At 37.1% G+C, this 14,723-nt stretch overlaps 1 protein-coding gene across 1 annotated transcript in view; it reads left to right on the forward strand.

Annotated features, from left to right (window-relative positions):
• The window catches only part of GRXCR1 (glutaredoxin and cysteine rich domain containing 1), a 33,899-nt gene that overhangs the window by 7,926 nt on the left and 11,250 nt on the right, over nucleotides 1–14,723 (forward strand). Inside the window, exon 2 of the mRNA XM_042812719.1 lies at nucleotides 1,236–1,238. Coding sequence (XP_042668653.1) covers nucleotides 1,236–1,238 — 3 coding nt within the window. The remainder of the gene's footprint in view (nucleotides 1–1,235; nucleotides 1,239–14,723) is intronic.

The raw sequence follows: 14,723 nt of genomic DNA on the forward strand, positions 1-14,723 counted from the left end.
GTCATTAATGACCACCTTCTTCCTTAAGGGAGAAGAAATGAAGTCATGCATTATTTAAACACAATGTTTGCTGGACACTTCTAGTATGTCAACAGCCTGCTCTGACATTAGTCTGGTACTGCTGACAGTTCATTATACACTTCACCAGCACAAAGTACACTATTAGAGGTTTGGAAAAACTAAATGGTTAAAGAGATGCTGCTTTTTCTGCCTGGAGTTTTAATATGTGACTGCTAAGTTTGACAACCCATAAATTTTTAGCTTAAGTGCAATAAAACGTGCTTTAGAATGTAATTTGTCAGAGAGAAGAATATTACTTTCATGCATGAAGAAACATCCAAACTAGATTGTAAAAAGCACAAAAGTAAAATCTTACTGAAAATCTCCTAAACCTAATAATGTAAACAGTAATTAGGGCAGCATCCTCAGGCTGGTAACTTGGAAAACAGATAGGAGAAAAAAAATACAGCTTTTCAGCCAAAGTGGCAGACCTCTGCACACTTGTATTCTGGAGAGCCTGTCACGGCGTGTCTTCATGCCTTCCATGATATAAAGCAACAGAAATGGTCACAGATGAGCAGCTGGAGTCAGTGAGGTAGAGACTCATTTCACACATGACAAGAAAGATGACACAAAAGCCATCTGCATTGCTAGTACAGATTTCGGAAAATAATTTCAACAATTCTAGTACAATTTTTCTTTGTAAGGATATCTAGAGACAGCATCCATCAGTAATGTCAAAACAGTATGTCTTCTGTAACCCCCACAGTAACGCTGCATGCAAACTTGCTCACTCTCCCCTCATCACAAATTAAAACAGGAAAACTGACTGGCCAATATTCCTACAAAGGTAAAGCTAAGTGCAATGTTTTCTCTTGCAGTGGCAAATCAATTCTGGCAAAGAAATATCTTTTTAAGGGTTGAAGACTGGTACAAGCTTTAAAGACGTTAAGAATAGACAAGAGTCATGCAGTATTACTTAGTAAATACCTATTTCCTTGAGCAACTTCTGTGGTGAAGAAAGCAGTCTGTTTCTACACCTGCAGTTACAGCCTTTAAAATAAAATGTTCTTTTCCTGTCTGGCTGCTCACATCCCAAATGACAAAGACTCTCCCTCCTGGCCATACAGACAGCTGTGAAACATTTTGTTCAAGTGCAAAATATCACAAGACACAGACTGACAGTGACAACAAGAAGTTTTAACCATTAGCAGTAGAGTTCCTTCCACATATAGCAGGTCTTAAAGTCTGTTTCTGGAGAACATCCCTTTCCAGGTGTGGACCAGTGCCCTTAATATCTCCAAACACACACTGGCAAAAATCCAATTGCTAAATCCTACAGTAGTCCAAAAATATAACCAACAGCCTCTCCAAGTCATAAACTTAGACATTCACGATGATTAAAAAAAAAAAAAAGACACCTCCTAAACTGTTTGTTCAGAAAATAGATTGTTCAAATGCCTGCGAGATTTTGCAGTGGTGGTGATGGATTTGTATCTGCTGGATGGTCAGGCTTTTAACAACTTCCTTGGTGCATAATGTTCTCATAAATATTCATGAGAGAGACTGTGGACTGCAGTACTCTTGCAGCTCAATATTTGCAGCTGCACACAGGTGACAATGTCTTTTTTTTTGTTGCCACTGACTAGAAACAGTATAACCATGTAGTGTCTTCCACCAGATGATTTCATCCACAGTAGCTCTAGCAGTTTGCCTTTTGAAGTAATAACAGACAGTGATGTTAGAATAAGTGTTGTTACTGATATAGAATCATAGATCGCTCCAGTTGGAAAAGATCTTGAAGATCAAGTCCAACCATGACCTAACCAAACTACCCTAACAATACAGATTTGATGCAGGAGATTGATTAATAGCTATGCAAAGGGAAAATGGAAGCATTGCTCCAAAGGTAAACTATCACAGCAACTGCATTTACATTAATATTCTTCATCCACAATACATTTATTATTGAAGGAATATTACTGTAGGAGATGAGTAATAATAACAACTTACATTTAAAAAAAAATACATATTGCCCAAGTTCTGATTCAGACCAGAGCATTAAGCTGCTCATACTGTCCCTGCTAAAAAAAAAAAGAGTTATTCCAACTGCTGAAGTGATACATATACATTATAACTATATCAGTAGACATTTTGTCTAACAGGTGGAGGAATTGGTAGGAAGCATACAACCTGTCACATTCTGATTTTCAGAAATTTTATCTATCTGGTTAAAAATGCCAAAAAATCCTACAGCTTCGGTTTTTCTAGCAACAATGTCTATAATTGTGCACTACTGAGATGATTCTTTTTTGCTCAACGCAGTAGTGGTGGATGAGTCATGATGTCCCTTTTTGTATATCTAAGCTGGCAATGACAGTACAGGTTATTCCAGGGCAGAGCTAGTTTATGTATGCTGTCTAGGAGCTGCTCCTTTGTCTGCATGAAGGTCTCCAGCTCTACATTTCTTTTAGGAATCCATCAGATTAGAAAAGGAATAAAGCACCACACATGTGCAATGCAGATGTATCTTCAATATTAAGTAAGATCTTGGGTGTTTAACTAGCAATTAATTACTCAGAATTTGAAGCATCAAAGCTCTAGATCTTAAGTAACAAGGAGATAGCTGAAAGTTCCAATTTTGTTAACTAATTTAGATCCCTCATCACTCAATGCTAATACAGAATTAAGTGCTATAACATGAAGGGTTTCCTTTTCACCACTTCCACATATTGAATGATATGTCTCCGTTGCTTTAGGGTAAGGCAGAGTCAGTGCTCTGTCAAGGCTTTTCTTAGGCAGAGGACAGCTCAACTTTGCTCTTTGTTTCACTCAAAACACAGTGGTGGTACAGTGCTCTGCATGCATCTAAAAAAATTGCATTTTTCTTAACCATGCAGAAAAAAGATAACATCAACTTGTTAAAGGTTAGCTTGTTTTATCTCAGCCAAGATGAGTAGAATTTTCAGGTAGAAGTTTTATAGAGCCATGGGAAAGAAAAAAAAATAAAAATCACACCATGTTCCACTTAAGTGCCAGATGTCTGGAAAAGAAAAGGAAGCATACAAGGAGACTGATGGTCTCCCAGTTTTGCTCAATATTTCTTATGAGTTTCAGAATCTCAGTGCATCTCCTTCTAGTTGCCATTCATAAGAATAAAACAATAAACTCTGACAGAAAGCTTGATATCTGCCAGATTCAAAAACTCCAGGGCATATTCCAAATAAAAATTAGACTTCATTTGAAAATCTTTCCTCTGATTTATATTTAGGCTGGAAAAGACCTTCAAGCACCAAGTTCAATGCTTTACTGAACAGAAAGGTAAATTAAAAAGAATGGATTATGATTGAGTTTTTTCCTGCTGCTAATTGAGGGTTAGAAGTGGTACCTTAATCCATTTATGCTATTCTGTTCTTTTGCTGATGTCTGAGAGAGACAAAATAGTTCTTTTTTGTAAGACAGACTGACCGCAGGCATAATTAACTCACAACGTAGATTTCCAGCTGATTAAACCCAAATGACAGGAGCTTTCTTTCATGACAGTTTGTACTCATGCATTATCTTTATCACTAGGCAATTTACCAGTTGCAGCACTGGTACAAATAAGATACAGGTCATGGCCTACTCTTTTGTTTTGTATGTTGGTTTTTTTTTTCTTTTTCTTTTTTGTGGTATAGTGAAGAAACTCTATTCATCTTATGAAGCATATTGTGGCAAAGACAACAGAGGTATGTCACATCACGAATGGGATCCCAGCCACCAACCAGTTTGTTCTCCAGCGAGCAGCTTGATGAATTCCATCTGTAAGAAGCTCAATAGACTGGAGTTCACCTGCATAGGCCAGCAATACCTTTTAACTTGATTAACTGTAGCTGATGTTTGGAAATTGCAGAGGGGATCAATGTGCGAACTCACTGCAACTCTGTTTAAGTGTAAAATAATTATCAGAGATCAATATATATTATTATTATTTACATGCCTCTTCAACATATAAGATTACTCAAGAAATATTTTAGAAAAGACTGAAGGATTAACGAAAGACAGGAGAAAGTATAAAGAATAATTATTTCTTAAAACAGAAATCAATCTGACCAAGAAGGACAGCGTAGCAACCTTTTCCTTTAAAATTCATGTGCCTGCAAACAAAAATAGTTTCCCAAAGTTGCAGCCAATTTAAAAAGAAATGGTCCAGAGCAGACACTAGTTTTCATAACAGCCACTTGCTGCTGATCAACACAATCCTGCAGTATGAAGTGTTCCACTGAGGGAAGCAGCAGTGATTATAGGCAGATGGGAGCAGCATGCTCAAACAGCTCTCATTCAGAGCCGTGCTGTTTGCTGACTTTTTCACATGATTTGAGGTATCAAACAGCTTTATCTTTATCTGGCAGCCCTCAGCAGGCCCTGATTTACTTCACTACTGTCTAAAACCATCCTTAAAAGATATTCTCAAGTAGGACACAAGCTTTCCAATAATCCTACCTGGATAGGCAACTCAAGACTCAAGATATCTTGAACAGTGTGGTAAATAAGGATGAGCAAGAGCTGTCTTATGACTGAAAAAGATAGGATTTGGTCCCTGAAACTGCGCACGCTGTTTAAGACAAACGTATTGTGCTGTTCTGTAGTAATTCAGCGTGACATTATAATAAATTGTATACAAGTCAATCTTAGAACTTACTTGTCAATTAGGAGTCAATTGGACTAGTACCAGAGTCCAAGTACTAGGATACAATGTTTCTAATCCAGAAAAGAAAAAGTATTCAAAAAATCCTACTCGTATTAATAGAAAGGAAGCCCAAAATAAAACCTAGTATGTGAACTGACAGTAATTTAGCATGCAAGAAAAGCAGTTAGTAATTTATTAGGTACTTCATACATGTATTCAAACATAAGCAAGTAAGTATAGATAAAGTTCTGTTTTGGGGTAATTGGCCAGATACTGAATACTAGTCAGAGCTCTTTCAAGTTGACCTACACGCTCTTTTATTTGAAGCCCACCTTCTTTTTTAGGCTTGAACTAGAAAACTGAAAGACCCAGAAAAAAAACATATATGAAATTGAAGCTTGATTGAGAAAATCCATTCTGTTCTATTGAATATCCTTTCTCATTTTATCCTGTTTCTCAGTGTTACCAGCAATAAAGAGAGAGGTAAAATAAATGCTGAACAAATGTTTAATAACAGTTCTTCTCCATATAGCTACACACAACCAAGCAGTAACTGAACTGTTAAGCAGTAGGAAATTAAACAGTAGAGATATCGTCATGAACAAAGCCTCACTCTTAGATTACCAGGATTTGAAAATAACGTCAGTATTAAATGTACAAGTCTGAACAATTTACATGATCCATCTGTGGTTCATTGTTTCAGTCCTCGGGCCTCCCTCACTACCTACAGAAGCAGCTTTATGTAGGCAGATGCTGTGCAGCTCCAGTCATACATTTTTAATTTACTGATGGCAATATTTCTTCCAGTAACATGTAGTAGATTTGCCGGCCGGCCCCCCCCCCCTTAAATTAGTTAGTTATATTTCCAAGGTAATTTGGAGAAGTAGCAAAGATCTTCTAGTTTGTCTGTTCTCTGTTGTGTTAGTAGACACAGAAAACTTGGAAGAATTATATGCTACAAACCTATCATCTTTGTTTACCTATTTTATTTGGCTTTCCATTTTTCCAGATACTTAAATGTATCTACACTTTTCTCATGTACAAAGTACACTGCATAAACTGCCACAGACACATTCTGTCTTTAAAGCAGCAGGTAAACTGCTGCAAGTGATCAATGCAGAAAATCAGATCTTTTCTTTTGCTTTATTATTATTGTAATACATAAATTCTCAGAAAGATCACTTGAAAGCTCTGCATAGATCAGACACGCTACTGGAGTTAATGTGACTTTAAATACAGTGAATGTTCAGACCCATAAACAGTCACATAGTTCATACAGCAAAATAACATTACATTGTTTTGTAATCATTGAGCCCGAGTACAGCTGAATTCACTTCTAGACCCAGACTTTGTCAACAGTTTACATTTAAGGAATTACATGCACAAAAATCAAACAAGATGGGACCTTAGCAAGGCTAAGAAAGCCTAAAACTACTAATCTAAGAGGTGATCATAGGGAAGCTAACAAAGTCTAGAGCAAGCAATCAGTCACTTACCAAGGATCTGAATTAGAAAGGCATCTTGATATCAAGGTGTAAAAGATCTTCATGCAGGCATAATCACAAGAAGCATCCCTGCTAAGGGAAAATCCTATTATACAGCCAGCTACCATGCAAGAGAACTTTATAGAATAGCCTGGAGTTGAAAAGGACCACAACGATCACCTGGTTTCAACCCTCCTGCACAAACAGGACCACCACTAGCCCAAAGGGGAGCCTTGGGTTGCTCACTATTTATAAGTTAAGATAATTGCTTTGCATGCTCAATTGGTCCTCAGCTGTCAAACCAGGTGTCTGCTATCAATTGTTTCAGCCCCCAAATTTGAGGCAGATTTGTAGCTGTTAATCTGTTTTAGAAAGAATGTTATCAGCAGTGTTGCTCACTGTTGACATGTACAAGACTTGTCTGTAAGGATAGGTCAAAGGGGAAAGTTGAAGGAAGGAAGGTGGTGATGAGCATCAGGGCTGGTGAACTGTCACAGACAAATTAAATAGTTCGCAAAAAATCTCAGGTGCTAGCTATGCAATGTCTAAGAATATATCAGATAGAAAGGAGAGGAATGTTTGATTGCTAGGCTTTGGAAGGTTTTCAGGAATGGCTTTGAAGGTACTCTACAATAGTTTTAAATCCCCTATGTTGACAGAGCTAAGATGGTTAGGTACACGCATTTGCATGGGTTCAGAGAATTCCTAACAGTCCTACCAGAAGAGGAAGAAATGCTCTGAATTCATCCCATTTCAGGAATAAACTGTGACTGATAAAAAACTTTGAGGGTTTTGACTCTGTCTTATTCTAGCCCATTTTTTTGCTTATGGCATTGGTTTGCACCAGAAAGGCAAACAGATCATTCACAGATGGATTCTGCTACAATTAACAGGACTTGTTTTACAGAGGGAGAGGAGAGATTCTTGTTGGGATATCTGAAGAAACTGAGCCTGCCCAATTTGTTGCCCACACAAGTCTTAAGACAGATATGTATTTCTTCTATTTATTCTGTTGTGAGTTCCCTACTAGGCTCCTGTTACACTTTGGCTAATTCAACATTTGCTCCATCTGAAGGGTAACGAGGAGCCACTACCTGCTCCTGAGCTGGCATCAGGGAAATCTCTAGCAGTCAGTTATTCTTTCAGCCTGCAGCATAGTTTTGTAATTTTGACCTTATGCAAATCTTATGCAAAAATAAGGACTTCATTTAAATCACTGCCTCAATAGCTGCCAGAAATGTCAAGTGTAGCAGTGATGTACTATCTCTAGAGAATAAACCAGAAAGTGAGGAGCAGGAAAAGGAAGGCTTCTGTGTGCAGGCAGTCTTGAAGAAAAAGCAAATCTCTTCTGCAGGCCTGAAGAAAATGGGATGATAAACTTCTCAGTGATGGCTTTGACCTGGAAGAGGGGGAAAGAGCAATTACGCTTGTTGGAGAAGAAGGGGAGCTTTGGATGCAGGCTGATCAATTCTTTGAAGTTAAGAGAAAGGAATAGGAAAAACACAAGTTTTCTGTTAGAGGTTAGAGAAAGTCTGGCAATGAGATATGAATGGGAGGAAATAAGTCATTCTCACATTGTGCTGCAGCAGCACCTGTTGGTGTCCAACATAAAAAAAACCTTTTGATTCTTTGGATTACAACTTAAACATATCCACATTTCAGACACCTTTACAATTAATTCTCTTCCTAATTTAATTGCAGCCTGAAGAACAGTCTCTAGCATAATTTTTCACTAGGGCTTTGATCCAGATGTCAAGGGAATTCAAAGTTTTGCAATTTTTTTTCCATTTTCCACCTTTGAATTTTTCTGAATTTCTTCTCCTTTGTGTCTGACTGACACAGCTTTCTTCTTATGACATGCTATGCAAATTTAATAAGCATTTGTTAGTAATACTCTTATATTGAAAGACCCAAGAAGCAAACCAGAGTATTTCTATCTCCTGTAACACTGCAACATGGTTTTGCAGAAGTATAGATTTTGTTTTCCTGATCCACCAGTGATTACACCAAAGAGAAGTTGTTTATAATGACACTCAGACTGTTCAGCTGAATGCCATTTATCAAACATAGCAGGTAATCAGATGTTACTAAAATTAGCTTATAGCTCTCTTACCACCATTGCATCTGCAGAAAACAAATGTTTCCCTGTTTGTATGCTGGTTTCATAGTATACTGAAGTAAATCTTTCAACGTAGAATAGGCACATAGGTGAACATGACATGTCCCACTGCAAAAAAAAAATTTATTTTTAGGACCCATGCTGATGCTTGCATCATATGTTCTGTGTAGGTTAATGTAGACATCAAGCATCTTCAGGTTAAACATTCTGAAAAACATCAGTGAGAAGTAAGAAATATTTTCTCAGAAACAGTATGTCCCTACTGAAAGTTAATTTTTCTACAAGGTAAAGCTCTCAGAGATTAGTATTGCTCATTATCTTAAAAAATATTTTGCAAATACTATATAAATAACATAATCCCAGCACTCTTCCTCTTGTATAGGAAATCTTGGTACTCCAGAATGAATCGATCAAGGAAGAGGAGAGTAAAGAAGAACTAAAACAGATGAACAGGCTGTTTGATGAGCAGTATCAGAGCAATTTTGAACTTTCTTAATTCTCCTATTCCCAAATCAGTTCATTTCATGACATTAAGTTATTGAACACACAGGTGAAATTGCTCTCACCCTGCCATTGAAGACTGAGAAGCTCTCAGTGAAGATGAAGATAAAGATCAGAAAAATCAAGCGTACCTTCCATGTGCGTTGAGGCCATTTCTCTAAACCGACAAGCTAACATTACATCTGGTAGTATAAATACACCGAGAAACTGTCATGGAACTTCACTCAAGTAAATCTTCATGGATGTGTGCTGAAGAAAATGATAACCCAAGAGCAAGAATATAATTCTATGAAATCAACATTCCAAACATTCTTAGTGACAGATAATTTTCATTTATGTATTATGTTCAAGAAATATTACAGTTTCATTAACTTTATAAATTAGTAACCCTGTGGATTGATCTAAAAACTCCAAATGTGCTCCAGATCAGTTTATGATTGATATAAAATAATCACCTTTTCTGTTACTTTCAGTGGTTGATATGCTCTTATCTAAAGCAATGGGTCAACACCCAAATCCTGAATTGTCTGCTACATAATTCAAGAAACACTTGGCTCTGGAGACATACTTTGCACGTAAGATTATAATAAGGATGGAAGATAGTATGTCAGGTTTCAATTACCTGATCAATCAAAAAAAAAAAAAAAAAAAAAAAAAAGGAGTATGTTTCTGCAACTTGCTGAAAGTTGGTTTGGATTTTTCTTGACAGTTGCCTTAGAACAGAGCATGGAGTTTTAGGCTGAAAATGACAAAGAACTGAATCTTTACCCCTGAAAAGAACTGAATCTTTACCCCTGAAAAGTAATTATGTGCTGTTTTTGCACAGTGAATGTGCTAATTGAAAATTTTCTGAAATTATGTTTTCTTGCTACTGCTGTTAATAGAATTGCACCATCATGATTTATGTCAGGTTTTCCCCCTATTGATGCAATCATGAAGATTTTTTTTGTAACTAGTGGAAGTTTCAAAGTTATTGGTAGTCTAGGTCTCTATAGGCCAACTGTTAAAAGATTACTTGTGCAACAACATGCCTGGCTCTAATGCTTTATTGCTATTTGTCTTGTGCATTCTAACGTTGTATTTTCACAGTGCTTTTGTAAGGGCATCTTTGGAAAGATAAATAAAGATGAAATCTGGAAGGTATAGGAAGAAGGTAAAGATAGAAACACTCACCTAGAGTAAACAGTTCAACTGTTACCTACTTAAAACTTTCCATATGACAAAATACTTAAAAATAGTTTCAATGTGTTCAATGTGTTACTGGGCAACCTAGGTACAATTTGTCTGGCTTCAGTCTTCTTCCTCCAACAACGGAAACAAGTACTGCATGATGTTAGATGAGAATGTTAAACACTGTTACCAAAGACTCTTTTGCAAACAACTAGTGCTTCCCTCAAACTGCTGAGGACAAAGGTATCTTCAGCTGCTCTTTCTTCTTTCTCTTCAGCCTTTGTGGGCAATAATGCAACACTTCTCTTTTCTTGTAAGTCCATCTAACGTTTGATGAGCCAGCAGTGTGCACAGGTGGCCAAGAAGGCCGATGGGATCCTGGGGTGCATGAAAAGGAGACTGACCAGCAGGTCAAGAGAGGTGATACTCCCCCCCCTGCTCTGCCCTGGTCAGGTGTCACCTGGAGTACTATATCCAGTTCTGGACTGCCTGGTACAAACAAACAAACAAACAAACAAACAAACAAAGATCTCCTGGAGAGAGCCCAGTGAATGGCCACAAAGATGATAAAGGGCCTGGAGCATCTTCCCTATGAGGAAAGGCTGAGCAAACTGGGTCTATTCAGCCTTGAGAAAAGAAGAGAGAGAGGTGATCTTATTAATGCTTATAAATATCTTAAGTGTGGGATTCAAAGAAACATGTGGTCTGTGGGGACAGGACAAGGAGAAAGGACAGTAAACTGGAGAATAGGGAGTTCTGCACCAATATGTAAAGGAACTTCTTCACAGTCAGGGTGATGGAACAGGCTGCCTAGGTGGATTCTCCTCTGGAGATATTCAAAACCAGCCTGGACTCCTACCAGTGCAGCCTGCTGTAAGGTGCCTGCTTTGCAGGGAGGTCGGAGGTCCCTTCCAGCCCCTACAATTCTGATTCTGTGATTTCCAAAAAAGTCTTCCCAAAATGCTTCTCTTCTTCCCCAGGAGTGATTTCTCAGAGATGTTGAGTTGATAGTTATAAAGAGAGAGAAGTAGAGAGTAAGAGAGAGAAAGAGAGAAACCAGCACTGCATCACAGTGTTGGTTTGCTCCCTGCCTTCTTCTTCCCTTTCCCTTTCCCTCTCTCTGCCCCCTCCCCCTAAACTCCGCCCCCCCCACGAAAATTGCAAGCTAGATTAGAGTTACCCATGGAAATTATTTTTTTTTGCTTATGATTTTAAAGGTTTCATTTCGTCCTTTCTTCTGCAGAAAAGAATAAATACACTAATAAGAGAATACTGATAGGCTTCTGAAAGTCTGATAAACAAAATGCAATTAGGCATGGATGGATATTGATTCTGTTTTCCTCCTGATCAGGACACTCTATCATACTTTGACCTGGCTGACTTCTCTAGCATTACTATGCTTTGCTATCTAGGGACTGCACTCTGTCCCAAGCCAGCACTGTGCTGGTAGAGCATCTGGTAGAACCCATGAACCCAAGGGCATAACCTGTTCTGTTACCTGAAGTGGGGTCACTGAGAGCACCTTGCAGCATGGCTTCATGGGTGTGTGCAGGATGAACGATAACAGGAACATTGGGTAGTGAGCTCAACTGCAGTCTTTGTACTTCACGAACCCTTCATGAATCCTTCATAAATTCCCTGAATATCTGAAGAATTCCAAAGAGCAAGGATTGGCAGTGTTGTGTCCTCTATTCCACTGCTGTAGTACTGCAATTTTTTCTGATTCCAAATGAAAATTCTTTGACATCTCCTGAACAGCAGTCCAGGTTGAAGGGCATTTGGGAAAGCTTGCAGTGATACAAACAAGCCACAGTGTTATGTTCTATCACTTGAGGAACAAAAAGTGTCACAACGTTCATTTACTTGGAGTTAGAGGATAGACAGATTTACCTCTTCCCCCCCCCCCCTTTTTTTTTTCTTAGTACTCAGTCAAGTGACTTGAATGCTGATAATAATGTTAATAAAAAAAACTTTCTTTTTTTTTTTTTTTTTTTTATAAAATGACACCGAAGATTAATTATAGTTTGTTTTTTTTTATCATATGTCCACAAAAAAAATACACAATCTCCTCAGAAGTAAAAATTAATTACATGCATACATAAAGAAACAGCTGTTCCATCTGTGTAATGAAATTCTGTATCTATTTTACTTTGCAACTGATGAACAATTTTAAATATGCCAGCTGTACTATTTTACAGTCTTCAGTATATGATGGAGTTATAGGTAAGAGAGATAAGAGCTGTCCAAGAGCTAGGAAGTCAGAGTTCGTGTTCTTTTTGGATCACTGCCCTTCTCGGTGACCAGATCCTCAGTTATCTCATCCCATGAAACTGAAACAGAAATAAATATTCATGCCCTGTGCTGGAATACACAATCAAGTGGAAGAACAGGTTTTTTTAATATAGCTCATGGAAATAGTTATGTTCCTAGGTCTGCTGTTTGTGGGATGAAGAGTTTCACGAAGTAGGCAGGCAAAAGGCAGAAAAGTAGTTTTGCTACCTTAAAAGCTGAGAAAACCTGTGATTTGACCACTTTCATGGAGACAACAAAACTACTGTCTCAATCTGGGACTGTTACATATATCTAGTTTAGGGGTGTGTTGCACTCAACAATTTTGTAAATTTGTATTGACAGACCATCTTGCTGATGGTTATGGATGATAACTGGAGATAAACTTTTTTATTGTTATAATGGAAAAGGTTCACAGACTCCAAGTCCTATATGTATGGTCCCTGAAAGTATCAAATTAGATAAGAAAAGTGCACTATTAAAGTGGTGCATTAAAAAAAAAGATCAGTATAAGCTTTGACCTCGAGTGTTTGAGTAGCACTGCTGCAGAAAACTAGTCTTTATTGTGACCTACAAAAATGCATGGATTTCTATACTTAATGAAGTTCAGCTTCTGAATTTTCCCAATTGTTGATATAGAGCCAGGTCCTTGGAGACAATGCAAACAGAACTAACAGCTTTAATGTAATAAAGTACTTTAGAGAGTGCTTGAATTTAAAATTAAGTGCACTCTGTGCTTTGGAATGTGAGAGCCTTTGGAGGGTTTGAACTACAAACAATGAAAAGGAACAGAATGTGATTTTGTAGTGCACACTGTGGCAGTTTGCAATTCTTTCTGTATTTGTAAACAAACCTTACCTGTCAAGGAAAGTTATGTTACTTTGGAACATGAGATTTGTTCATTGTGAGAGGCCTTCTGGTCTGGGAACCAATTCTTTCTGAAAAATGCCATTAAATCCTGTATTCAAAATAGGCAATCAAAAAAGAGCAGACTAAAGAGGCTAGTTCACCACTCCATTAGCATAGCATGATGTTGGATAGTTTCCTCTGCAACACTGACTTTCTGTCTCCAGCCACCTCATTCAAAGACTATTATACACATTCACCTAGACCACGTCATGCTGAAATGTGTGCTTTTCATTACACACTATGCATTTTGAAATACGATGTTCTAATGAAGTATAATAAAAAGCAGAAACATTTTGATGATTTTTAGAATTTAAAATCATATTTCCAGTATACACAGTTTCAACAGCCAATAGTAAGAGCTTTTCAATCCTGCAGGAATTATATGCTCAGAATGATACATTTTTTTTCTTTTCAGAATTTCATCAACAATGAAGTCATAGCTGATTTAGTCCCTTCTATTTCTGAGTGTAAAGAGAAAACAAAATGTTCAAATAATGATCAGAAAATTTGTTAGATTGTAATTCTTCTTGCCAGTTGGATACTGATTCTAATTCAAGCCATAAGTTATGCAATACCAAATATGAATTGAGCAGCTTAATTTAAAACTTGTAGATATGCAAGCATATGTTCAGAATATATAAGTAGGCACATACATAGATACAAATTTTTATACATACATCTTTTTTTGTTGCACAGTGTTTTCTTTAGACTTTGAATACTACATTTGTTCACTGAAACATCTCTGGAGCAGGGTTTAGAATGCACTCTAGGTTTCTTCCTCAACTACCTTAATGGATAGGAGATACTTTGCCAGTCTGATAGTATCTAATTACATAGCCAAGAGGTGCATATTTCAGTAGAACACTCTGAGATGTTGAAAGATGATATTCTGAGACAGAGAAGGGCATATCAGCCATTGATTTAGGTCAAAGAAACAATTCACTGCAGCATGAATAATGTTAGTTGAATGTTATATTTGAATATAGTAAAGGCCTTTAAAAATCTCGTATATAATAAAGGTTAGCATTGAAATTTAGCTTTTGCCAGAATATTACTGTAGTCTATTAATCCTAACAGAAAAACATTCTGTTTTTGCTAGAATACAGTTGCTCCTATAATGCAAAATACAATTTTTGTTGTTGTTGTTTGCTCGTTTGTTTGCTAGTTTGTTTTTCATATGTAATTGGAAACAAGTACATTAAAAGTGCAAATTTTCAGGTGACACCAGCATTGAAATTAATTCTTTATGAGCATGAATGTAAACAGATATTCTTTTCACACCAACGAGAGTAAAACATGCATTCAGACCTCTGTCCAGAGGGAGAATTAGAAAGGTTTATTATTTACTACATTTATTTTCACTGTTTTCTTTTTATGTCATATTTTAAAATTATTATTTATAAATTTAGTTGTATGATTCTTAATTTCCCATTATGACAATTAGTGCTTTTCTTTGTTGTTGTTGTTTTTTTTGTTTGTTTGTTTGTTTTTGTTATTGTGGGTATTCATTTTCCTTTCCCTTCCTTCCTTCCTTCCTTCCTTCCTTCCTTCCTTCCTTCCTTCCTTCCTTCCTTCCTTCCTT

This window comes from Centrocercus urophasianus, unplaced genomic scaffold (assembly GCF_019232065.1).
Source record: "Centrocercus urophasianus isolate 14NV4802_14NV808 unplaced genomic scaffold, USGS_Curo_1.0 seq_13, whole genome shotgun sequence".
Lineage (NCBI taxonomy): Eukaryota > Metazoa > Chordata > Aves > Galliformes > Phasianidae > Centrocercus > Centrocercus urophasianus.